We start from the raw sequence: 27,879 nt of genomic DNA on the forward strand, positions 1-27,879 counted from the left end.
TGTCACACTCGCACTCTCTCATCCTGATGGGGGACTTCAACCACCCGGATGTCTGCTGGGAATGCCCCACAGCAGGATGTAAGCAATCCAGGACACTCCTGGAGTGCATTGAGGACAACTTCCTTGTCCAGGTATTAGACAAACCAACAAGTGTTACTGGACCTGGTGCTCACCAGTGCAGATGAACGCATTAAAGAGTTTAAGATCAGAGGTAGTCTGGGCTGCAGTGACCATGCCTGGCTGAGTTTGTGGTCTTGAGGAATATGGCCCTGGCAAAGAGCAAAGTCAGGACTCTGAACTTCTGAGGAGTGAAATTCTAGCTGTTTAAAGACCTATTGGATGAGATCCCCTGGAACACTGTCCTCAAGGACAAAGGAACTGAACAGAACTGACAGCTCTTCAAGGATGTTTTTCTCAGAACACAAGAGCTCTCCCTCCCCCTGTGTAAGAAAGCAAGCATGGAGGGTAGGAAATTGGGATGGCTGATCCTGTTTGTCAGACTGAGGCACAAGAAGGAAATGCACAGGCAGTGGCAGCAGGGACATGTGGCCTGGGAAGAGGACTGGGATGCTGTCCAGATGTGCAGGGATGGGATCAGGAAAGCCTAGACACAGATGGAACTGAGCCTGGCAAGGGATGCAAAGAATAACAAGGAGGGATTCTACACGTACATTGGCCGGAAAAGAAAGGCCAAGGAGAGTGTGCCCCCTCTGGTGGATGTGAAGGGAGAACTGGTAATGACAGACACGGAGAAGGCTGGGATGACCTCATTGTAGCTTTTCAATATTTAAAGGGGCCTTACAAAAAAGATGTCCTATCATAAAAGTGATAGGACAAGGGAGGAAGGTGTTAAATTAAAAGAAGGTAGGTTTAGTCTAGATATTGGAAAGAAATTCTTTACTTTAAGGGAGGTGAGGCACTGGCACAGGTTGCCCAGAGAAGTTTTTGATGCCCCATCCCCGGAAGTGTTCAAGACCAGGTTGGATGGGTCTTTGGGCAACCTGGTCTGGTGGGAGGTGTCCCTGCCCATGGCAGGGGGACTGGAACCAGGTCTTTAAGGTTACTTCCTATCTGAGCCATTCTATGATTCTATAATTCTATGACTCTATGATACTGATTGTTTAGAGCTGTATCACCAAACAACTTTTAAAATAACTCTGAAAGAGATGGCATCAACTTGTCAAATAAATGTAGACTTAAAATTGTTCTTAATAAGATTTATAATGTTGTCCTGTGTCCTCTGGGGAGGAGTCTACTTTCTGATTTTTAAAAATTATTTTAATTCTATTTATTATTTTTAATTATTATTATTTTAAAGAATGTGTCTTCCTAAATTATAAGTGGTGTGGAACAGCTTTTGTCAAAAGTTGCAGCTCTGAGGCATCATTACTGAATTAAGTATCATGCAAAATTTCACTGTGGAAAATATAGTACAGAAGTAACTACTCTATGTGATGGGTCCTGCTTTCCTGGAAATGACTGAACACCTGCTCACCAGTGGGAAGTAGCAAATGAATTCCTCATTTTGTATTGTTTGCACATGCATCTTCGGCTTTACCTAGTTAACTGTCTTTTTATCAGCCCACATTTTTTCTCACTTTTACTCCTCCTATTCTCCTCCCCATCTCACTGACAGGGAGTGAGCGAGCAGCTGTGTGGTGCTAAGCATCCTTCTAGGGTCAAACCACAACAAGCCCTAATTATTCTGTTGTTTCAATGTGTACTGCAGGTGATGCCCAGCAAACAAGAGTTCTGTACCAAATCTTTGGAGGCCAGGTTATACAAAAAGATCTGATTGCTATGCCTTTCATGAAAAACATTATCTACAATTCCTATACTCCGTAACCATCTCAAGAAGTTATTTTTGAGGACTTTTTGAGTATCTTTTTTTTTTTTTGAAATTTTTCTTATTCTAAATGAAAAAAGCTACTAAGAACGAAGTCCACAAGAAAGTTACTCCTCCTGAGTTCAGTTGTTGACAGAACTTTGCATTACTACACACGAGTTAAACCTGTGACTTGGTACACTGCTTGATAACATTGCTGTGTTATAAAGCATTGCTTTGGTCACGGATATAAAACACAGCACCGTATGAGCTGCTGTGAAAAGAATTAGCTCCATCCCAGTACAGTACTCCACTCACAGCACAGTGACAAAAATGTGTCCTTCCCAGCACAGTACTCTACTCCCAGCACAGAAATAATTTACAAAAGACAGCATATTGGGGGCAGAAATGACAGCTTTGTAATGGAATGATTTATTTCCTCATTTTTCTCCCCCATCAGCCTGCAGGAGATTTAAAATTAGGTGTTTATAGCCACTGTACGCTATTTAGAGGTACCTACAATGCAGCCAGTGGACACCCAGAACACCCAAGAATGTCATCCAGCTGCAAACTCCTGCCCACTGAGCTTCAAGTTGATCTGTACGCAGGAGTGTTCTAGATTAGACATAGAAAATAACTGTTCTGCTTTATATTGGTAAGGTTTTGACCAAACCACTCTATACAGCTTCTGATGCCACACTAAATTAGCATGTGTCTTTCCTGGAAAAAGTCTAAAGGATGAATAACAAAGGTCATCAGAGATTTAAAAGGGAAATACTGAAGGACGTGGGTTTGTATCATCTCATGAGGGCTAAATTCGGATATATGGTAACAGTTTTGAAATACATTAGAAGAAGGCAATAACTGATGGATAGATCTGATGTTAAGAAAAGGATGTAAGCATAGTTATATCTAAATGCATATTGTCTTGAAAGCTGTGGGATCTGTCAGTATGGTTTATCTATAATTGAAATTGTCTGGGGCAGTGATTTGAATTCAGATATATTTTCTAGTTCTCTTAGAGCCTGTATTCAGTGAGTGCTGAAGGATTTGTTTTGTTTTGTTTTTCCTACTCTTCCACGTGAAGTTGCAAAAGAATTTCAATCTGGACTCAATTTATCTTGGAATATGAATTTGTTACAGATATAAAATGTTGATTTCAAGTTCTTTTTCTTTGTCTAGTCACATATAGTAACCCAAAAATATTAGACAATCCACCTCTGAAATGAGAGATTGAAGCCTAACTGTATGCTGAAATTTTCAGTTTCCACAGCCAAGCGAATCCTGAACAATGAAATCTTTTGACAAGCACTTGCCATAACTCTTCTTTATGAAAAGTTCGGCTTTGTAGAAAAAGTTAGCGATTCACCTGTGCATAAACTGAGGTCTCTTTTTTATCCTTTTCTGGATTGAGTAACCTCATTGTTGACTGATACCATGGGGTCTTCTTGTTGTCTGTTAGAAGTGACTTGCAACACTATATTGGGTGAAGCAGCCAGGTATTTTGTGGCTTTTCATCTCCTTTTGGAACTAAGAAACATTTTTTAAATGGCGGGGGGGGGGTGGGGGTGGGGGTGGGGGTGGAATAAAAGGCACTGCCAGATTCCCTTCCAGCTCTGGAAGCTGGAGAAGTTACACTGGATAATGTTTGGAATTTTATTCTCCATATCATATTTTGCATACCTCTAATTGCTCATGTTTTTGTCTTGAAAAAGGGCTTCATATCACCTTCCAAAGTGATGTAGGAGGCAAGGCGTGAGGGCAAAACTTAATACATTCTACAGTGGCACTTGATCAGATCAGATCAAATCATGACTGATAGTCAGCCTGCAGTATGAGATTCGCTGACAAGTGCCTGTTTTGTGGTCTGCTACAGACTGTTATTTCTCTGTTGCAGAGAGTGAAATAACAGCAGTATTGTTTCAGTTTAACATTAAGGGTTGACTGGAGTAACGCTTACAATAGATCAGCATGAAAGAAAGAACCTACCATTTTCCTGCTACTTACTGGTTATTTTTACTTGCACTTTGTTTGTAAGAAGTTCCTGTGCTCGCTTTGTAGTAAGCTAAGTCAATATGCTATGTATTTAGGTTTCACAGGCTTCCTTCTTCATATTCCGTGGAGCTCAGACCAGTCTGCATCTGACAGCTGTCTGAGAAGTCCATATTTTGAGATGTGTTCTGGGGATGAGAGCTGTTTTGATATTTCTACATATTCCAAAACAGGCATAATATGGCACAGACACTACTGATTCAACGGTACTACATCTAAAGTGATTCAGAAGCAAATCAGGTAATGGTAAGACAATTTATACTGTTAATTACATTTATAGTAAGGGAATTACTGGATTTACAATTTCTCCATCCTTCAAGTCTTGAGGTAAAATACCTGTATAATATAAAGAAGGAAAGTAGGAAAGTAAATCCTAATTCACAGATTAACTAAATTCCTTTCTTTTCTTTTTTAAAAAAATATTTTTTTTATTTTTTAAATGGACAGGATGTTCCCTTCAAAATTTGTTATAAAAGACATTTTTGGAGGGCATCTGAATACTGATGTTTGGATTTAAGGTAAGTTTCATATTAGAGCATTTAGGACCATGCTTTATTTATTTATTTATTACAAGTGTTCTCCAATTGGTCGGTTGATGAGCAGGTCAATGAAACATGATAAAACTTTCTACCTGCCTTATCAATCAGTGCAAAAGAAAAAAAAATAAAAATCACAGAGGAGATTTCCAGAAGGCAGAGAAGGGTAGCTAAGTGTTTTAAAGTTTGCATAGGGGAATATCATTCTTCTGTGACTGCCTTAGTAGAAAACTTGCATCCTTCAGGAGATCTGTAGGGGAGGAGAGTACGAGATACTGCAAAGCCTTGCAGGCAACTTATATATTTTACATGTAATAATTCAGATCAGAATCAAAAATCTATGAAACGTTTTCTATATGTTCCTAACTATAAATATTTCATAGACAAAGGCAGATAGGTATGTAGATATATTTATATTCATATATGGATAGATATAGATAAATGTGTAATACATTTATACATTATACCTGCCTTCCACAGGGACTTCCTGGTCCTTGACTGATGGTTTCTGCCACTTTATGAATAATGGTTACAATTGCTGTCTTGGGCTAATTCACTTATTGTGTGTTTAAAACCCTTTTCCTTACTGTTTGCAGTGTTGTACAGAATCTCTTGATTTTTTATGTCTGTAATGGCCACAATGATTACTTGTATTTCTTGACTTTTTAATGCATGGATTTTTTTTATCTGAGTTGTGTTTTACAGTAATATTGTCAATATTAATCCAATGTACATGCTTTTTAAATCAGTACCACAACTTTTTATAGCTGTCATAACCAAGTAGGCTGTGAATCTAACTGGCCTCCAGATCACAGGAAATAATTCCTGGTTTTATATCTATATTTCCTACCAAACAGTTAGAGTTTACTATGTACTTCTCCATACATGATTTGCAGGAAGTGTCATACAGGAACTCAAAGCTGTGGAGAAGTTGTGAATAGAAGTGATGCATATAAAGGGCAGAGCTAAAATTACATGTGCGGTAGAGTGAAAAAGCCAATGTCTTATATCTTACAACCAGGGCACTTTAACATGAGGAGGAATAATCTGGCTTAATATGTAATTTTAAAGCTCAGCTATAATTAAAAGATTAATACAATAAGTACACACAAAGAGAGTACAAATAATTGTGATTTACATACCTTTTCCCCTACTTACTTGTTCCTTTAAATTAGTAAATACCTTGACCAACAGAAAACAAAGAATAAACTTCAAGAAAAAAAAAAAAAGGGGGGTGGGGTGGGGAGTGGGGAGAGAGATAAGGCTAATGAATCTAAGACCGGGAGGAACAGGCTCAGGTGCTCCAAGTTTAGTGACAGTGACTTGGTACATTATCAAATATGCCCAGAGTTTTGGTTTCATTGAGATGAGATCATCAGTCAGTCTTACACAGTGTTTTCCTTTGAAAAGGATTGAGGTTGTAGATGACAGTAGTGAACATCCATCTGAACAGAGGCAGCAAAAGCCTGGTGTCTGCTTTTGGCAACCTCTGTTGTGAAATGTCTAACAGATTGTTAAATCCAACGTGTTCAAAGTGTTTGGCTTTTTTTTTTTTTCCACAGTTGTTCTTTGTTGTTAATATTGCACTAACTGGGATATACCAAAAATAAAGCTAAGTTTTAAGGCACAGTAAACTGCTGCATCTTACCGTGAGCAACAACATTTACACCGATTTTCTTTTTTTCCTCTTTCAGGCCACTGTTTTGGTCCTGAAAATCCATCTTTTAATGTGTGTGAGAACAGCAATACCTAGGATAAATGTGGCAAAGCAGAGCTTCCATATACCTCTCTTTAAGAGGGTGAAGGCAAAAATACTCTGGATATTTTCACAAACAGATGGTGAAATAGCCTGGTGGGAAAGCCTTCTCTGCCAATTTTAATCCAAAGTAAATGATACAAGCTTCCTGACAGGAGTGTGCGTCTGGGGTCAAAGGATTCTGGTTTTCCCTGTCTGCCTGTTTATTTAGCAAACTTTTGTCATCACTTCTGAATTTTCTGGACGCATTCCACTGTGTTCACGGCATTACATCTCCTGATACAACTTCATCTCTTTGTGATGTAAACAGATGAAATACACATGTACCATTCTCTCCTCAAGTCGCTAAGAATTTAAGATAAAGAGCAAGAGGGGCAACACTTCAGAGGGCTCGTATTAGAAACTACAATAACCTTTGCTTCTCAGCTGCCCTGAACAGGAATTTTTTTCTATGAAATTTCAAAGCATCCTTTATCTGAGTGTCCCTCTGAAGGAATGATGTGGTTGCACAGTAAGATGACTATACATCTTCCCAACAGCTGGCAAATGGGTATATTTTGTTACAGAAAAGTTGGGATGGAGTCTGGTTCCCTCAACACATAGTTACTTCCAGAAATTGCAGGTGTCTATGTATCTATTGAGGGTAATGCCAGAGTAACCCATGTAATCCATGCTACATGTACAGCATGTAATCCAAAGGGACATTTCACTTATCTTCTGCTAGGTACCTGAGCATAGTTTGTGCTGACCACATCTGGGCTTATCTCGTGCTAAGGCTTATATTAAGATAAAAATATGGTGAGGAGAGACAGGAGTGAGGTGAGGATAGTGCAAATGGGAAAGTAGGCAGTACTTGTTAAATGCAACCTGGCAAAGGCAGCCTCTAGTTTGTGTCTTCCCATTAGCTCAGAGTGCACAGAGAGCTGGGATGTGGCTTCTGACTTATTTGTCTGTATGTTGATGCGTTGATTTATGTAGAAATCCTTAGAGCTGAAGTAGCTAATAGGAAAAATAAAGCTTGAATGGTGAAATATCAGTCAGTCCATTGTAGTGTAATTGTTTATTTCTTCATCGGATCAACAAACAGAAATCCTTTTTTTTTTTTTTTTCTCAGTACTTTGTGTATAATCTGCTGTTTTAAATAATTTAGATACTGCATTGATGGGAGACAAACCATTACATAAATTACTCAGCCTAAATGCACAAGGCAGTATGTATAACCTGTTGATGCAATGTGAAAATTGTTTTCACTTTAATGTTGTATATTTGGAATGTCCTGAAAGAGGAGTGTGTTTAAAACAGTCCTGTCAAAGTATTAGAAGTTAGAAAAAGTTACTCCTCCAGTTAATAAAACGTGTTTTTTGAGTAATAGAGTCAGCCAGCTGTGTACACTCTTTTGATGTGTTATTCAAAAGGAAGAAAAAATTGAAGTTTCCTATTAACTAGTATATTGCTCAATATCCATTTTTTTCCCATTTTCATCCTACATAATAATATTGCTTCAAAATGATTTTCTGCTCTTGGGACTTGTTGGTTCCTGCCAATAAATTAAGATTCTTCCCTCCTCAGTGGGCATAAAGAAAGAATCCGAGACTCTTAAAGTCCATGCCACTATCAGCTTAGGCAGAGATCTCAGATTGCTGTGGAGGGAGGCTGCTTTCTTTTCTTTCCTCTGGAAAATTCATATACAGTAGACAAGAAGGGGGGGCGGGGAGGAACACAGCAATGTCTGTTTTTCTTCCTTCAGAAATAAAATTCCATCACAATTTTCTCAAATTCTGCACTACTCCTGTTCCTTTTCAAGCTGTGATTTCCGTAGGTAGGCTCTAAAGGCAGCTTGGCTCCCCCTGTGCTAGGCATCTGTACTGTACAGCCTTCCCACATCCTCTCGCTAGCAGTGGTGTCCATACTTCTGCATCAGAATTGTTACTGCTGACCACTTCCCTAGCAGTGGTGTGAACAGTTTTGCAGCAGGATTATTACTGCTGACCTGTTTCCTTGCTTTTTTTTTTTTTTTTTTTTTTTTTTTTAATATGAGACGTGACATAGTTGTGTGCCCACTTCCACAAGGGACAAAAATGTTTTTTTCCCAGCCTGTTTCTCTTCCAGTTGAACTATTTGGCTCTTTTATGTGACAATATACAACATTCAAAATAGATTGTAATAATGCTACAAATTACTTCTGATACTACTGGGTTGATTTAAATTACAGCTCTGCCAGGTGTCCATTCTTCTGGCAGAAGCTTCTGGGAAGCAGAATTAGAAAGAAATTAGCTCAGATTAGTTGTCCAGTGTCTTAGCACCTTTCTGCCTTCATCATCTGCTAAAATAACATGCCGGTTATTATGAGCCCTTGCCTGATGCAGTCATATGCTGCTGACTTTGCTCCAGGAGCAGCACCTTCTGGCAGAGGAATTATGTTCACAGTCAGAAAGGGGAAAGGAAAGATCTTGAATCTCAGTAGGCATTTGTTGCAGTGCAAGTAAGTCAAATCTCTTTGAAAAGGCAGATAAAGAAAAAGTCTGACTGACAGACTATTATCACATACCACTTTTTGTCCATACTCTACTAATTTTTGCTTATCTTTATGTTTTTACAGCTTTGTAACATCTTGTTGGCTGCAACAGTGTTTTGAAGCACATTGAATCCGGAGTAATAGTTGTGCGCAACTTTTTTTTTTTTTTTCTGCTTGGAAGATTCTTGCTACCCTTGAATAAACAGAATAAATGAACTTCAACACTGCCAAGAGGACACACAGATGCTGTGAAGGAGTCTGAGAGTAAAAAGGCACCAGTGCCTAAACTGCCCTTTTTGTCTTTTATTGCTAACAGTCTGTAGGTTTCTGACAACAATTTTACATCTTCAGTAAAGAGAATATAGAGCCTTTTTGCAGAACTCAAAATCCAGAGTACCATAAAACCTTTCTGTGGTTTGTCTCCATTTAGGTTTACATATATCTTAGTACCAGTACTACATCGAATATTCGTGGTAGCTTCAGCGTGACCTGAAGAATATTTCTATCCACCAAATAAAAATGAAAACCAAAAAAGACATCAGTGCTTTTAGATACAGAAATTAAAACATCCATGGAAAAGAATGTTACCAATTTACACATGGGGTATTTTCAACCTAGACAAATATGTTACAGTTTGAAGTCAAACACCTTCTTCAAGGTTACTGGTAGCCATGTAGGGCCAAGCTCATTTGATCATCCCATGAAGAAGTGATAACTTGATCGCTGTAGATCTGACTCAGTGCTAAGCTCAGTATTTCTTTCTTTTCTTTGTAGAACCTCAGTTCTTGCCCGGCTTTCCTGACTTCCTCCAGTTCCCTAAGAGCCACTTGCAGCTCTTGGGAAATAATTCCTGGAGATTCTTGCTCCTTCATAATCCAGTCCAGGGCCATGTGACTTCTCATCTTTTCATCTAAGGAATACTGGGAATAGTAGGAAATTACTTCCTATTATTCACGAAAGTAACAACAGATATGGAAGTTAGTTACAATTTTTTATTTTTTTTCCCAACAGTTTCCTCAAGAACAATTCAGCTGGGCAAAAATTACACAGCAATCCTTTTGTAACATTCTATACATCTTTAATAAGCTGATCACTACAAGGGAATAAAATGTCCATCAAATGTTGAATTACTTTATAAGAGGCTTAAAATATTAAGATGGAACTAAATTTGCCTATGATTTTTCTTGAAGAGAGGTGGCTTTTTAAATGCTAAAAGTAATTTTCTTCCCTTTGGAAAACTCTGAATGCATATTTTTCTGTAGATTGTAGTACAGTCCAAAACTTAATTTCGGAAGTTAAAAAATGTCTTGAAATTTTTCAATCTAATGCATTCACAAATGTTTTCCCAAAAATGGAAGTCAAACCATGCTGGGGTAACAGTTTTTCTCCAGTCAATTTTCTACCTGTTTCTTGATAGATAAAACTGAAAATATCCAGGGCTTCTTGCAGTGATAACAAGGGACAAATACAGAACATGTAAATGTATTTTAAAATTTAGCTTTGTCTGAAGTCCTGCTCATATCAAAATAAAGTAAAAATACATTAATTCAGAACTTCAGAAAGTATATAGATTTACATATTTTAACCTCAGGTAGTTACCCACTCACACAGCCAACTTTTAGATGTTAGTTATGTCATACCTGCCGGGAGCACTTTGTTTCACGAAGGGCTTTAAGGCTTCCGTTCCAGTGTAGAAGCTGAAAGACAATCATCAGCTCCTGCAAAATGGAAGCATACTGATTACAGATTGAAATGTTTGAAAAACACACCTTTTCGCTTAAGAGAAAAAAGAAATAGAGCAGATTTGGTGTTTAAAGGTGATGACATAAAGGAATAATATTAATCCAAATCCCATTAGAAGTTAAAATGAAAAGCTTATAGCCAGGGAGCTGACAGCTAGTATTTCTTCTTTTGATGCAAATAGAGTACTAAAAATCATGGAGTCATAGAGTCATTCAGGTTGGAAAAGACCTCCAAGATCATCTAGTCCAAGCTTTAACCTCGTACTGACAAGTCCACCACTAAACCATGCTACTAAGTTTTAGGCTATCCTCCTAGGCTTGTGGAGGAATCAAACAGACAGTGCAGCTCAGCACTGAAAAGCCAAATTTGGTGGTGGGGATGAGGGATGTAAATGTTTAAAACTGAGGGATTTATCTCCCAGATAGTTAAATCTTTGGGGGGTCTAGATCTCCTACATCTGAGCAGGCTGTTACGTTTTCACACATATGCAGGATGTGCAGTCAATTAAAAAATCTGACCGCCAAGCGGACGGCGTTTTACATGCAAAGGAATGTTTTGCCTGAGGATCCTGAATCAAAAAGGGAGACACCTGCTCTTTCCACACTGGAAGCTTTAAACAACTGTGTACATTCAGGGGCCTGCTGTGAAACATGCGAGGTTTCCAGGACTGCAATTACTTGCAGGCACGCACGATGGCCACCCATAATCATATTCTAAGCAATATAGGTTTAAGATTGATCTGCAAAGAAGCTCTTACTTGCTTTTAGGTGACCACTACAACCTTGCCTGTAGTCATAGTGCTGTGGTATTTAGAGCTTTAAATTACTTACTTTCTAACCTTCATTGTGATGTGGTAAAATTACTGAGATGGAAATTACTGGAAAATTACTGAGGGTGTACTCGATCCCCTCATCCAGATCATTGATAAAGGTATTGAAGAGAACTGACACCAATACTGAACCCTGGGGGACACCAATAGTGACTGGCCTCCAAATGGATTTAACTCCATTCACTACGAGTCACTCAAAGCTTCTTGTCTTACTTGTCAAAGTGGTGAGGAAAAGACTCTAAATTTTAATTAGGATAATTTTGGATTTGGATTTATAAACATATTTCCTTTCACAAAACTCTCTTCTTGTAGGCCACAGCATATTACTCCTTTAAATGTGGTTGCATTTTGAGTGTGTTCTTTCTCAAAGCCTGATTTTTTAAAGTCATTTCTCAAATTCCTGTTGGCTTCCACCCTTGCATGAAGTGCATCTTGGGAATGGGAGAAGGGGTAAGATTGGACATCAGAAGGACGTAACTTAAGCCACAGCGACTCTCCTGAAAGTATACGATTTCCAGTGCAGTATCTTTATTTATGATATTAAATAAATAGGGCAGCTTTTCCCTTGATGACATTTTTCACTCTGGGTTAGATATGCCACAATGAGATGTTACTTATAACTCAGCTAGAATGCATAGGCTTCTGCAAAAATGCAGTGCAAAATGGGCATGCTCTAGGAATATTCATGCTATTTTCCCAAATTTGCTCCCCCTCTCCACTCATTTGAAATTTGTGTGCGGCTGTGTCTTGCTTGCAGCAGTAAGGTGAAGCAGAATGGCCCCCCATAACATAGCACCTATTTCCAGTTACCTTGTATTATTTGTTAACCTCAAGCAAAACTTTACAGTATATTGCAGGCTGTTTAAGGTTTATATGACTTCACCCCAATTCATACTTCATCAAATGGAGGAAAAGCAAACAGAAATATGTACCTACATTGGTACCTATATGAAATAACTGTTTGTGGATGGAGGTTTTACGTATGGTTTGGTTAACTTAGAAAGCTGCAAAAAAGCAACTGGAGATTTTGTTATTGTCTTGATATTTGATATTGATATTTTGATATTGTCTTGATAGTCTTTTCTGAAGTGTTTTTTTTTTCAGTTCTGAAAGGTTTTTTCAATTGGTGTAAAATTTTGAAAAGGCTCTGACAGAGGATCAGAAGTGGTCAACATTCCATTGAAATGACCAGAATTACAAGAATATTTGCCCTTAGATGTTACATTAGGCCCTGTGTGACAATTTATTCACCCATATTCACAGAATCACAGAATTGTCTAGGTTGGAAGAGACCTCCAAGATCACTGAGTCCAACCTCTGACCTAACACTAACAAGTCCTCCACTAAACCATATCACTAAGCTCAACATCTAAATGTCTCTTAAAGACCTCCAGGGATGGTGACTCAACCACTTCCTACAGTATTTCTAGGTTCTCTTTCAAATTCCAGTGCAGGAAGTCAGGTGCTCTCTCACTAGGATGCACCAGTCCAGTATACATCCAGTATAAGGTTAGTGTCCAGAATATTTTCTCAAATTATATATATTTATCTTCATTTTTTTCATCAGGATGTGGAATAAAAGAGCGCATTTTATCGTTCTTTTAGATATTAGTAATGAAATTAAGTTGCTTCATTCAGCTGTGAATGATGCAGAAGCCGCACTGTTATCCTGATACCTGAAATTCCAGCATTGTCTTTCCAATGTTTGACTCTAGCATGTAATGATAGGCTCCAATACTAGTACTGGGGTCATCAGCATCCTTTAGGTTACCCTTAGGGAAGAAACAAGAAAATGTGATTAGAATGCAAGTGGTTGCTTTTTGATGTGATGTATATTTTATAGTTATTAACATGTTTTATTACTGCAATCCTGAGTCATTTTTAATGCCCCTCCATTCCTTTCCCCAGTAAACTGTTTGGGAGTCTGTTTTTGTAAATCATAGTTACCTTGGATGTTATTGCTTTCACCAACATTTTGTGTACCATCTGATTACTGTGAAATGACCCTGGCAACTGGTAAACTCTGGTTTCTTTCTCCTTAAACACTGACGAATTTAGCATTAGAGATTTCAATGCCTTCACATGTTTCTGGGTCTTCCCAGAGTGACAGAAAATCAGAGTGCTAAAGTGCCTAATGACCTGTTGGTCACTGGTAGGAGGAAAGAAGTTGTGGGATTAACCAGAAATGCTTTAATGTTTACTTTGCAGTACGCATTTAGCACTCCAGAGGCTTCCCTAGCTAGCCTCCAATGCAGCTCCTACTGACCCTTAAATATTTTTTCTGCTGATATATTTATAGTTTATCTGATGTGCCCTTCATCGTGGGTGTGATTTTCACACTACCTGCTCAAGAATTCTTTCATTTCTGTCTAGCCAGGCTGCCACTAGTCTGATTATTTCTACTCCCAAAAAAAAGGCTGGCATTATTGTAAAGAAGACATATAATTTTGGGAGAAAAAAGGCCATTAGGAAGCTTTAATTTCTCTACAAAAAGAAAAATTGTATAGGTGAAGTAACTGGTCATCCTGGAGCTCCTACAAAGGCTTATACTAGGTGTAAAGACAAAAGGAAATATGAGACTGGGGAAGGAAAAGATGCAGAAAAGAAAGGGAAACAATCTGTTATTGTTCTGTCCAGACTTGTTTTTCCCTCCTCAGTCAAAAAGATAAAATACTCTCTTGCTTTGACAGCCCTAACATAAATTGACTGTAATGGGACTATAATGAGGGACTAGATTTTTGAAGCAGTTCTTGGTTTTTCTTATAAACCAAAGCAGCATCCCTCCTGAGCACTTCTGAAATAATCTGACAGTGATTGGTGGCTCAGCAGTATATAATATTCTTATGTTAATGCCCTGCTGCCCTTTAACTGATCTTTGAAGTCCCAGTGCTCTATTGATAGGAGAGTCATCTCCTGGCTCCAGGATTTACTAATCTCTGTGGTAATGTTGCTCATCCATCTCAAGCCTTAAGTATAACGGTTTGAGGTGAGTCAACAAAATGTCCCTTCAATTAAATCAGTTCTGTCTAGTTTCAGGCATCTAAGAAATTCTTAGTACCCAAGTAGTACCCAAATGCTAATAGCCAAATGCTGACTGTGTAGGTTTCGTATCTCATAATGTACGTCTATAGAATGAGTACATTTAATAAAGTATATCTACGACCATACTGATGAAGCATGATGACATGGTCCATAGTTTTACATTTAATTTTTCAATATAATTCAAAAGCTGTATGAATTAGCCAGGTAGAGCAAGGGGCTGAGTTTCACTTATATTCGTTCTCTCCCCTCTCTTTTGTAGGGGAAAACCTAGAAAAAGGCATGAGATAATTTTGGACAGATTCCTTTGCATAACCCCAGGTGTTCAATGGCAACTTAAGAAAGTTAAACAGATTTCTACCCAATATGGTTCCACTGAACTGCAAGTAAATTTATGGCTTTTGGATGCTGTAGCGTTAACACACCACTTCTGCAATATTTATGCTGGCTTTTAAATATCCCTAAGGAAATCCAAGCAGAACTCAGTGAAGCATATAACCTTTTACCTCAAAAATTTCCATAAAAAATGATAAATTACTTGAATCAAAACTCCCTTTAAATTGCATACGCAAATAAATCATGCTCTATTTTTCCTAACTTTTATGGATTTTTGTCCCTCTAAAATGTATAAAATTCACAATACTGGAAAAGAAAAACATTCTTTCATCTGTAAAACAGATACAGACCAGACCTCCTTACACTCATCTGTTTCTACATCGTTCCCCAAATACATCTCATGAGGGACTGCAACACTTTCTGCTCAGAAGGTGAACACTACAGATCATGTCACAAAATACAATAGTGATGCTTCTAAAGTTTTAAATATCTCTTCCACATTTATTATCAAAAATGTCTTCTGCAAACATATGAGAAAATCAGTTAATCTTTCCTTAATCTATGATACATGCCTTTTAGCAAATCAATATTTTCATTTTAAAAGATTTCTAATACCCTCAGATGATACTTGCTACATTGTACTGTTGTAAACTGTAAATATTTTTTTTCAACTGTAAATATTTTATCTAGGTATACCAGAGAAAACAAATCATGAGCAGACTTTAAGGACTAACACAGCTTTTCAAAAATGATGTTTTAATACGACTATATTAAACATAAAATTGACTTGGACAATCTTTAGTACCACAAAGGTGAAAAAAATCACTAAAACCTTATTTGTTGGCTGGTGAAAATCCACTAGTTTTGGAGAATAATAATAATGTATATTTCATTCATTAACACTCTTCTCACGTGCTATCTGTTGATCATTGGTAGAGAAGAGATAGTAGGCTACGTGAAGCTTTGATTTGATGATCTACAAGATCATACATACGTTCACTTGTTTTTTCTCTCCTGATTTATTTTATTATTCTTTTTGTACTTACACTGGTTGATGAAACAGCCTCCCGAACACTTTCTATGATGAATTCCTTTGTGATCCTGCGACAGGGAAGTTCATTGAAGAGAGAGTTGATGAGAGCCACTTTTGCAGCATCTCGCCTTGCTTCTGCTCTGCTTAAGCAGCTCTGAAAAAGCACATAAATAATTTTGCAGGTCTCAGGTGTAGTCTGTATTTCCCATTGCATTTATGTGTGGTTTTAGCCTTTCAGTACCAGAAAGATAAATTAGATTTTTTTTAAAATGATTTCTATTACTTATTAATTGCTTTTCTCACAAAATCTGACTTCTGAAAACCAACACTTCAAGCAGGAAAGAGCTTTACCATAAATTTTCATAAAATTTGTTGGCTTAAGTAAATATTAATTTATTTTATCAAAATTCTGTAATTTTTGTAAGCTTTTAATTGAATTTGTAAATAGTTACTGAAATAGTTACTGCACTAATTTACTGCTTATCAAACTTTCTACCTACAGCCATGTTGGCAGTGAATTAAATTTCAAAAAAATATTCCAGTGAAAATGCATCTTTTTTTTTTTTTTTTTTTTTTTTTTTTTTTTCTTCAGAACAAGAGTCTGCTTTGCCATCTGTAAAGTAGAGTGACACTGAATTTCTTGGTGATTCTGTGCTTTGCTTCTTTTAAGCCAAAGATACTGTGTGAGGAATTTTGAGGAGGTCTGACCACTGGAAAGGGACAACTTTGTAACAAAGTTGTCACGGTCTGTTCACTCCACCTTGCTGCAGAGCTCCTTAAACTAGCAGCTGCTTGTGTTACCAGCTGCTGGTAGCTGCTGTCCTTGCACATCTTACAGGGGGCTACTCACTAATTTAGTCTAATCTTCAGACGTTCCAGCTCACGTTAAATTTCTTTGGTTTTGTAATAAGGTATGAAAAATTCTTAGCTCTTTCAACAAGCAAACAATGTGCTCATAATTTTATTAAGGTTGGGATTTTTTCACATAGGAGGTATGGGAAATTCTTAAACATGAACTCTGTGGGGTGACCTAGACAAAGTGTCACGCTGCTAGTTTTGTGGTCTAAGGTCAGAAGACATCCCCACTTCATCTTGCCCAACCTCTTGCATTACATATGTCACCAGGACTCTTCCACACACCCTACATCAAGCCCAAGACTTTAATTATGTCACAGCTTTTAAAAGACTAAATAGTGTCCATGGACAGCTAAAAGTAAAAATCAAAGTACCAACAATGCCTGAGTCTCAGCAACTATAGGGAATTAAATCCATATGAAACTGCACCCTGGGCTTTCAGGCAGGCTTAAAAATGCCTTCAAAGATTTATGTTAACCTGACCAATGGGTGAAACTTTTCTGGAATCTCAAATCTGGGAAACAGTATGGACCTGAACAAGCAAGTAAGGCACTCAAGATGGAGAGCAGAGTGCAGATGCTCTGCGCTGTTTTAAGTTACTGCTCTGTCCTGGCTGGTGACTCAGTACCAGACAGGGCCCTTCTCTGATGCTGCAATGAAAAGCAGTCACTCTCAAAATCTGATTTGTCCATTCTTCCAGCTGCTGCCTCTCCACCCCACCAGTTGCATGTATACACAATAATTCATTTGGGAATGGGCTGAGAAAAATATTATATTTTACTGTAATAATAATAATTATAACAGCAATTTCCTAGTATTTCAAAACAACTAATTGACATTTGATTTCAATTGTCTTAATATAGAAATTAAGTATTATGGATATAATTAAGTCAATGTGTGACTGTGTTCCTCTACTATATTATGAATGGAGTGAAAAAACAGGGGAAATCAGAACCTGCCATGGTTATCAAGACCAAAGCCATTTTTGTAAAGATGTCCTGATTACATTTTTGTTAGACATGAAGGAAGGCAAACGTTTAAAAATACCTAAATGTATTTCAGATGGCAAGAAACACTGATAAACACATTTACAATTCGAGTGTTTAACTTTCTTCATGGCTGGCAAGCTGTGCTGTACTTGGAGATTTTATCTTACTTTAATTAATACATCCACTAGTTATCCATTTTCATTTGCAATGCTTGAAATGATAAACTGCATACTCTTTTGTGTTCAGCTACAGCAATATCCACAGATTCTTCTACAAGCTTTTTTTTTTTTTTATTACTATTATTATTTATTTATTCCTCCAGGCATTAACATATTCAGTAGCTAAAACTTTTTATTTAATTCTGCTGGATTGCTTCTATCCACTTTAATAAGAGGTGTGAATACACTGTATTGACTTACTACTGGGAGGCTTCTAATTATGATGTAATCATTGGTTTCCATCAAACAAACTGCTAACTGTATTATATGCAATGAAAATGGAAGCATAATACTCTGAAACAAGTAATGGTAAAGTTTAAAATGCTTGTTGTATTTTATGGTAAAATATTTTTTTTCATTTTAAAGAAAACCACTTTACCATCCCATTTAAAATAATTTTTTTACAAGTTTATTCACAAAAATTTGTTTTCTAGAAGAAAATTGAGTTTTATTTTATTTTATTTTATTTTATTTTAATTTTAATTTTATTCCTATCATGCTCTCAGAAGTTGCTGTCTCCTTGAATTTGCAAAATATCTAATGCTTTTATAGCTGTTTAAAGATGCCCAGGTCAAGTCTTTCATCACTGTGTATTTTTCTTTCATTATGCTTAAAGATTCTCTTGCAGGTTGCACATGACTCTGTTTTCCAAAAATCTGAGAACAGAACATGGACTTATGTGATTTCAATAATAAATGTTATAATATAAACCAAGCCAAAGAATTTGAATTTAAACCATCTTTGTGCAGATGAAAACTAGTAAAATGACAGATAAAAGAATACTATTCACTTTTAAGTAAGACCAGAAAAGCAGTCTGCATATATTTATAGGCAAATGGTAAGTCTTGAGAGATCAAGAGATTTACAAATCTGTAAGAAGTGAAAAAAACAAAACAAAACAAAACAAAAAAACCCAACAACTTAAAATTTACTAAATTTAATGGGAGATATAAGAACTAAACCAAAAATGGAGATTATATTTTAAAGCGATGACATATGACGTTTCTCTGTGATTTTTTTTTTCTTTTAATTTATATACTATTTTCTCAGTCCTAAAAGGACTAAACTGATTAGAGCTCATTTTTGCTGAGGAATAAAATGGTAAAATCTTAACATATTTTCTCAGATGGCAAAGATTTAAATGACTCTTTGGCTCAGTTTTACAAGGAAGCCTTGCATTATCCAAAGCTGAAGCTTTGGTGGAAAATGCAGCGAAGATCTCACAGCCAGCCATACCAGTGGTCTAGCTCTTCAGGAGCTTCAGCCTCCAGAAAAGATAGGGTAGGGGACATTTCTTCTATGATGTTGTGCTATAACACATACTGAAATATTGGTAGTCATGCCCACTCTTAACATGCTGTTTTTTAGGACTTTTGATATTTTAACTGGAAAGGGATAAAGAAGCCTTAGCCTCGGTCCCCACAGGGAAAAGATGACGTTGACTGGGCTAATATGGCTGGCAATGAGCAAGACCCAATGAAGCAGGTACATCACAGTACTTCTGAAAAGCAGAAAATGAGGAAAGTAACATTTAGTTTAAAGATGATAGTTTTGTTCTCAGTAGGTGAGTATATTCAAAAAGCATGAATGTTTCATTGTAGCCCATTTCTACTTGGATAATTACTACCTGTCTTAAACAGCAAGTTTACCTCCCATACGCCATGGTGCTGTAAGCATTAATGCTACTGGCCAAACCCTGTGTATGTAAAATGCACTTCTGCTGGTCAATTACCCCCTGCAATGTGAGCACATGCAAAGTGCACAAGTCAGCTCTGGCTTCGTCTAATCCCATGACAGCTCCATGCAGACTGCTGCTGCGCTGCTGGGGCACTATGATAAAACCTGCCTCCTGCTGCCAGTCACAGCAAGACCTGAAGTCACCCTAGAGGATCACAGTCAAAGCCAGGTACCTCCTGGCTGTCTCCTCCTCTTCTGCTGGGTGCCTGCCAGGACTTGAAACACTGAAGCATCATCCCTGTAACCAGTGAAACTAGTTTTGGGACTGCTCAGTCTGGAGAAGACGAGGCTCAGTGGGGAGGTGGTCGGAGGGTGTAAAGAAGACAGAGCCAGGCTCTTGTCAGTGGTGCCCAGCACCAGGACAAGAGGTAATGGTCACAGTCTGGAACACAAGCACTTCTCAACTGTGCAGGTTTCCAAGTACTGGCATAGGTTTCCCAGACAGGTACAGAGATATTCAAAAGTTGCCTGGACATGGTCCTGGGCAACCTGCTCTTGGTGGGCCTTCTTTAGCAGAAGTTGGATCAGACAGTCCCTTCCAACCTCAACCATTCTGTGATGCAGAGAAAAGAGGAAAAGGCCTGTAAAGGGAGGATAAAAAACTGACATTGGACAATAAAGTGTGTGGAGCAATCACTTAGACCAAAACATTGGGCGTAACGTTTCAGACCCAGAAGACTTCCCCTGCCCTCTGTGAAGTTTTCCACCTCTGCTTCAATAGTCTTTCCAGTGATTCCTTTGTTTCTAGGGGCTGGCTATCCAGCTGTGTCCACCTGGACGAATAAAAGGAGTCCCACTTGTCCTTAATGGCAAAAAGGAAGTCCCTCCTGCCCTGCTGCTATCTTCCCTAACCCTGACATCCAGGACAGGAACTGCTGCAGCTCCCTAATACTACATCAGCCACCTTGGACAGCTTGGTAGTTGAGGCAGCTGAAAGCCCACACAAGTGTTTGCTGGCACTGTTACGGCAGCAGTGAGGGAAGATTTCATGGCCTCTTTACCTAATCACCAATATGAGCCAGCCACTTTAGGAAAACTAACATTTTCCTTGTCCATTTGTAGTGCTGTGGTTTCAGAGTTTAGACACTAGCCTTACCTTGGCTTGTGCCTCATGTAATTCTTTTGGACAGCAAGTTGTAACAAACATCAAATTTATATTGCTGCACAGTGAGTGAGCCTAATTGGTCCTTGCTGACTGCAGGCAATACTGGTAACAAACACTGTGCTATTTATGCTGTTTCCTCATGCCCCATATTTGCTGTCTTATTTATACACATGTGAAAAAAATATTGAAACATCTACTGAATCATTCAAACCTTTAAGATCAGGGAGACAGTACTTGTTGATTTTAAATGGCTGATTTTTGGCCCCTGTTAAATCCCTTAACAAGAATTGAACTGAGACCTTAACTAGTGACATCACACAGGCTGCACGAAAAGGTGTTTTTATTTTATTTTATTTTATTTTATTTATTTTTTTAGTCATACCTTTATGAAGGTAAATTTCAGAAAAAAACTTATAACCTGGAGCTGGGGAGGGAAGTAGAGCACTGGAGCTTTATGTATTTACTTGGCTTCTTCATTGCCCTTCTTTTTTTTAATGTCCTTTATCACCATTGCACTCTCTTTTTCTACCTAGAGATGTTCCCATCTTTCACCCTGCTTCATGGTAAAGAGTCAGCCAGAGCATGTGTGGATGAAGGCTGGATATAGAAGTAAATATTCTGTCCTTTGTAGAAAGATATGGTTCTTCTGTTTTATGGTTGGTTGTTGTTGTGGTGGTGGTCTTTTAAACTGTTAATTCAGCTATATATCACTTGGGAGTGCTAGTAACATATAACTAACGTCCTTCAGATTGTTAAAGTGCAAAAAAATCATAGAGTACATCAATTCAGGGAAAAAAAAAAAAAGGTGTTCCTTTTTTTGTATGTCTCCAGATGGAAATGACCAGCATTAAAGTAACTTTACTAGACAGTAGACAGTATTTTAAACAGACCCCTTGTTGAAGCTAAGACCTGCTCAGGCTTTACAAGGAAGGTGTTAGGAATGTTTGAATTAAATATGAAGTCATAATTTATTTAAATTAAGATTATATAATAATATTCAGGCCAGATCACGAACCATGTACTATTCATACAATAAAGACTTTGTTTGCTTATAACTCCTTTGAGTTATTTAATTTTATAATTCCAGTTTATTGAGACTTATAAAGTTTCTAAATTCATTGGCTATTATATAGCTCTTATATTGGCTATATATAGAGTTCATGTCTGTCTTCATACCAGCACTTGCAAAGTGTTCTAGCTCAAATACTAGTTACCAGCCATTTTCACTAGCTGTGCAGCACTTTCTGGGTGTACTATCAGTATTTTAATGAGCTTGCAGAAGAATAACGTTTTCCCTATTTTGCAATACATGTGGTATTTTCAAACCAAAGACAATAATAGATGCATAAAGCTTAAACTTTCACTGATTTTCTACCACAACATTATTCTAAATTTCTGAAGTTAGCAGTTCTTTCATTTTTAAATTCATAAGTGTCTCCATTCTTTTTGACTCTCATCTCTTTTAGAAGTGTCCAACACTTTGCTGATGATAATTTAGATAATTTTTACATTAATAGAAAAGCTAATGGAGCTCTTGTCCTGTAGTCCTTTCTTCACTGAAAAGTAGAGAAAGGATCATCTCTTGTGTGTGGTCATTTGTGGAATAAGACTACCTTACTTTGGTGGTGGGTTAGTCCATTACAGAACTGAAGCTGTGGACCAAGTCGGGGGGACCCAGGAAAGACAAAAGACACTCCTTGGGTGTTATGGGTTCTTAGTAAATGAATAGGTCTTATTTTAAGAGTATGGGGATCTTAGGAAAAGCAATTTTTTTTTGTTTTGTTTTGTTGGTTTTTTTTTGTACTGATGAAGGCATAGGAAGCCATGTTCCAGACTCGTATTCTAGTTTCTTTGCAAACTATTTATGTTGTGGCAAAAGTGGACAAGAAAATTTAAAATAATGCAGAGGCATGCATAATGTATCTTGTTGAAGAGTTAGTATTTGAGAAGATAATACAGCCTTGGATTTTCTTTAAAAGATAGATAAATAAAAGGTGACTTTCTTAGCCTCCTGGTTGTGAAGCTGAAAAATGTGACAGTGTCACAGAGACTTCTGTTTTACTCTGTGGGAAGCTCGAAACAATCTTCAACTTAAAGAATGGTGTGTTGTCCCAGATATCTGTCTGGGATGTTTATTCTACAACTCCTACACTGTATTTAGCTATGACCAGTTTCTATACAAGTTGTTGATGAAGAGTTGAAAGTACCACCATGAATGTCACCAATGACCATTACATACGTTTTGAAGCTTGTGTACTTTTTACTTTTAGTGAAGGTAGTGTTTGTAGTACTACTTTAAACTTGTAGTACTACTTTAAACTAGTAGTACTTTTGATAGCATTAATATTGTTGTGAGCAAAATCTATGGATGTAATTGAGGGAATATTCACTAGGTAATGACCTTCTATTTAATCAATTAAACTTCCATTAAAGTGGAAAAAAAAAAAAGGATGAGATTTTAGTTGCATACACCTGTGTGTATTCAAGTCCTCCAGACTCAAAAAGTGCTAATGCACTCAAAATCTTGTATTTTTTATTTTTTGCTCTCAGCTATATTTCCTAGTCTAATAAAAGATATAATCTTTCATTATAAAGCTTATTTTGATTAATAGTAGCAGAGAAATGCCAGCAAGTACATAAGAAAACAATAATTTGATATTTGAATCATCAGTTCAGGGAATGTTTAGTGCTTCTATCCTTGGTGAGCTACAAACCCATTGTTCAAAAGAATTCATTGCTGTAGATGATCTCACTTGCAAAGATGAAAGCTAGGCTTGACTTTCAAACCCTTTTCACTGCATTTATAAAGTCAAAATATTCGGCATATTTCCCTTTGGTATTAAAAACAAAAACATATGCTAAAACCATGAGCAGTTTGATGCCTGAGTTCAGCAAGAGGGGTGCCAGAGGCCGATTAGATGGGCCTTATGTTGGTCCCTTTGTCATAAGTGAAAATTATTGCAGTTTTCAGAGTGAGTCATGGTATATGATTCCTGATATTAAGTACCCAGAACAAAAACGGGAGAGTAAATCTTTAAAATATCTAAGCAAATGAACAATTTTGACTGTGAAGTACCATGAAGTATATAATGTAATACATATCTGCTTGTCTTTAGGCAAGATAAGCATTCGGGATAAGGATTCAGAACATTATTTTTATAAGGATTATTTAAAACAAGACTTAAGCAGGGACATTTGTATTTTGTCCTGTGTTGTGTTTCTTACCATTATTTAGTGGTGTCGTAAATATAATTACAGTATTTTTTAAGTGATCTGGACACTGAAATCCTTTATATCTCTAAATTAAGATATTGGAAATTTATTACTAAATTGTTCTAAACCTATTCAGTACATGTCTTCGTTGAAACATTTTCAGTGAGACCCTCTGTATGCTCCTAATATATATATATATATATTTTTTTTTCCTGAAAGCATTAATAGGACCAATCTCTTAATGTCTGTCTGCAACAGCATAGCATGGGAACTGCACTGTCAAGCTGGCTTGCCTCGGCTTCTGTGTCAGTCAGATGCTTCTGAACTGTATTCCTGGCTGAATGTAACAGTGCAGCTATATAAGAGAAATACCTGATTCAGCATTTTGTAATGCACAGGGAGTATTTTTTTTTTTTTTAAGAAAAAAGAAACAAAGAAAAAGAAAAAAGGAGGGAGCAGGTCTTGATAAAATGTTGGCAAAATATGTATAAAGTCAATGACACACAAGGCAGCATAAGATTTTAGCAAAGAGAAAAATTGTAAAAAAAATGCTGTTTTCCTTTCTTACATCACAGTTTAAAGACTATAATGACAATTATCTTGCTTTGGCGTCATCACATGTTCCTGAAATGTTTGGTATTCAGGAAGTTCTAGGAGCAACTCTGTGAACTGTGCTTCCAACAGTTTCACAGTGAGGGCTGAATCATTAGGAAAAATAGGCCTGGAATGTTCGGAAGAGTCCATGAAGAGGCTATTATTTTCCTGGTGAAAAAGGGGAGCTTTGAAGTAGTTTACTAAAATTGTAACTGATGTTCTGGGAAGAATTCTAATTCTGTGTCAAATATTTGGTTGTTGAAAATTATTCTTCAACTGCTATTCTGAGACCTTCTGTGCAGGCCTAATTCCTGCATAGTAAGTAGGTGTTTCATAGTGTCAATACTGATGGAGCGAAAGTTTAAGCTATTGTTATCTACTGAAAGGAAGATAGAGGGTGGAGTGCTTTACGAAACAACCTTCCTCCTCCTGGAGACTGAAGGCATCAAATTTAGCTTCAATTGTTATTTCACTGAAAGTGAAATTTGATCTGTATCTGGTTAGTTTTTCTCCCTGTTCTGTATATTTTAGCACAGCTTTAGCATGGATTGGATGCTGCATATTACATTATGGTGAGAAATATCTTCCAATTTAATTGAAAAACAAACAAACAAACAAACAAAAATGAAACAAACAAAAAAAAAAAACACACACAAAGCTATTTCTCCACCATAAAAGATTTTACTATTTTCTGAAGGAAAGAAACTACACACACTTTGGTCTTAGATTCAACTGACAGAAATGCTTGAGTTACTCATAATGTTTCCATTTGCTGTAGATATGACTGGAAACCAGAGACAAGACTGGTAAAATCATTCCATACTCAATTAATTCCTAGAACTGTGTGTTGTTTTCCTTCTGGTACCTTGTCTCTCAAATCGGTGAGGGCTGGGACAGAGTGAGATTGGAGAAGTTAAGCGTGGAATTCATTGTTACAGAAGTAGTTGCCCTGTGTCCTTTATAGCAAAACAATTTTCATAAATAAATATGTAAATAAATAGATAAAATTCCCCTGGCAAAGGTTGGAAGCTGACACTTACCTGAAAGTTACCAAAGCAACTTCCTCCCGGCAAGGTAACATAGCTCACAAATGGTGGGCCCAGGGAGCTCAGTGATTCATACACAATGATGCCTTCACTTGGGAATATGGCCTTCTGCTTCTGTTTGCTTTCCCAGAACTCCTGCAATATTGCTACGACATTCACTGTCAAAGACATAAAAATGCTGAATGTAGGATGCACTACAAGTCCTTGATCTTAGTGTTTTCTGTGTTACACAAGAAATGCAGACATATGAGCTTGATACATTTATAAATCATTATCAATAATAAAATGTCTGTGATTGTCTCTGCTGGTGTGAAAATATGATTTTGTTGCAGTTTTGGACTTTCTGGGATTACAGGCTAATGTAGAACATAAATTGCAGGTCAGCAACATTGTACTATTAAGTCAATATATTGGAACTTTGATATCACAGCAGCCATTGAGCTGCTCACTTTCAAACAAGAGAAAATGTTATACTCAAATTTCTCTTTATCTGTTCTCAAAAAAAACCCACATGGTCATGCAAGGAAAGCAGCTGACTTTTAATGCAAAACTTTATGAAGTAGCTGGGAAAAGGTGTTGTATATTATGATGATAATAGTTGCAGGCTAATGTGAAAATAGAAATGTGAAAACCAGAAATCCAGTCGACATGACTATTGAGCCAGCGCTCCAAAGTTTTACACTCTGTGGTGGAGTTTTCTCAACACTTTTTGGTTTGGACTCAAAAAGAATTTAGGTGTAGTTTATCTAGACTCCTTTTACAAAGCCATTTGTAGCTTAGAGATAAGTTACTTTTCTAGGAAATGGCTACAGAAGGAAGAGCACCATACACATTTTCATTTTACCTGTGTCAAAGCTACCAGTCTTTCCTTTAGATCTTGCCATAGAAACCAGTCTATTGTCCTGGTTTTGGCTAGGATAGAGTTATTTTTCCTCCTAGTAGCTGGTATGGTGCTGTGTTTGGGATTTAGGATGAGAGTAATGTTGATACCACACTGATGTTTTAATTGCTGCAGAGCAGTGCTTACCCTAAGCCAAGGACTTTTCAGCTTCTCACACTGTCCTGCCAGTGAGCAGGCTGGGGGTGCAGCAGGAGCTGGGAGGGGACAGGACCAGGACAGCCGACCCAAACTGGCCGAAGGGATGTCCCATGCCATGTGGTGTCTTGCTGAGCAATTAATATGGGGATGCTGAATGGGGTGGGGGGACTGGCTGCTTGGGGATAGGCTGGGCATTGGTCAGCAGGTGGTGAGCAATTGCATTGTGCATCACTTGTTTTGTATACATTAGTGGTATTAGTGCTGTTGTCATCATCATCATTATTTTCCCTTTTTTTTTTTTCCTCTGTCCAAATAAACTGTCTTTATCTCAACCTACAGGCTTTTTTTTTTTCTTTTTTTTTTTTTTTTTTCTGATTCTCTCCCCCATCCCACAGAGGGAGGGAGGAGGGTGAGCAAATGGCTGCATGGTGCTTAGCTGTCTGATAAGTTAAACCACAACACTATGCAAAAAAAAAAAAAAAAAAAAAGAAAAAACAAAAAATAAAAAACCAAACAGCTGTGTATGATGTTCATCATTTCTCACTTGAAAATTTAAATTCAGAAGGTAAGAACTCTATTTCTTACTTTGGACCTTCCAGTGGAGTATGGAAGCCCTAGGCAACAGTATGTTACTACTTCAGAATACTGATACTGGTTCAGTATCATGATGCTATCAAGTATTAGTTCATACAGGAATCACTGGCAGAGATAATTTTCCCCTTTCTTCATCTCATCTGAGCTCGTTAGTAGTGGAATAATGGAAAAGTGATCAATTTTGAGACAGTGTCACCCAGGTGGTAGCTCACATGCAATCTATGGACAGGGCATTGCTCTGTTTGCTGCAGGGTGAGCAATGTGAGCTCCAATATTGTCATTGCCCGTTTCCTTACTTCTGGCAGCTGCACAACAGCTTTTCTTGGCACAACAGCTTTTCTTGGCATTTAGCCATGACAAGGGCAGACGAACAGAGTGTGGTCATCACCAGTTCCCTTCTTGCTGTGCTCAAGCCATGAGGAAGTGCAGGCAGCATGGTCTGAGCTCTGGGAAGGCGAGGCAGGGTGGTTGGAGCACACTGCTCTCTGCCACTGGATGGTGTCACAGATGCAGCAGCAGTGTTGGCCCCTACCAGTTCTGGCATTTTGAGTGGTTAAAGCTACAGAACTCTCATGGCATTGGAATATTGTTTCACCATAAAGAAGAAAGCTACCTGAATAAAAGTATTTGTAACAGGAAACACGTTGGGATAACCACTGTCATGGTGCAGCTGTGAGAAAAACTGAAATATAGAGGAAGTCTTAACCACAGAAACTGACTTCTGCTTTTCTAAATGATGATGAATGTGGGAGAAAAACTGGTCTACTAGCCAGGGAAACTTCTACCAGTACAGACTCCAAACGGTAATCCACCTTCAGAAACTGG

At 37.6% G+C, this 27,879-nt stretch overlaps 1 protein-coding gene across 1 annotated transcript in view; it reads right to left on the minus strand.

Moving 5' to 3' along the window:
- Positions 1-8,199: 8,199 nt before the first annotated feature.
- The window catches only part of LIX1 (limb and CNS expressed 1), a 29,019-nt gene continuing 9,339 nt past the window's right edge, over positions 8,200-27,879 (minus strand). Inside the window, exons 2-6 of the mRNA XM_035564217.1 lie at positions 25,416-25,579; positions 15,678-15,818; positions 12,933-13,028; positions 10,325-10,402; positions 8,200-9,628 (exon numbers count right to left, since the gene is read on the minus strand). Of these exons, the coding sequence (XP_035420110.1) occupies positions 9,344-9,628; positions 10,325-10,402; positions 12,933-13,028; positions 15,678-15,818; positions 25,416-25,579 (764 nt within the window). The 3' untranslated portion in view covers positions 8,200-9,343. The remainder of the gene's footprint in view (positions 9,629-10,324; positions 10,403-12,932; positions 13,029-15,677; positions 15,819-25,415; positions 25,580-27,879) is intronic.

This window comes from Cygnus atratus, chromosome Z (assembly GCF_013377495.2).
Source record: "Cygnus atratus isolate AKBS03 ecotype Queensland, Australia chromosome Z, CAtr_DNAZoo_HiC_assembly, whole genome shotgun sequence".
In the NCBI taxonomy this organism is placed as follows: Eukaryota; Metazoa; Chordata; class Aves; order Anseriformes; family Anatidae; genus Cygnus; species Cygnus atratus.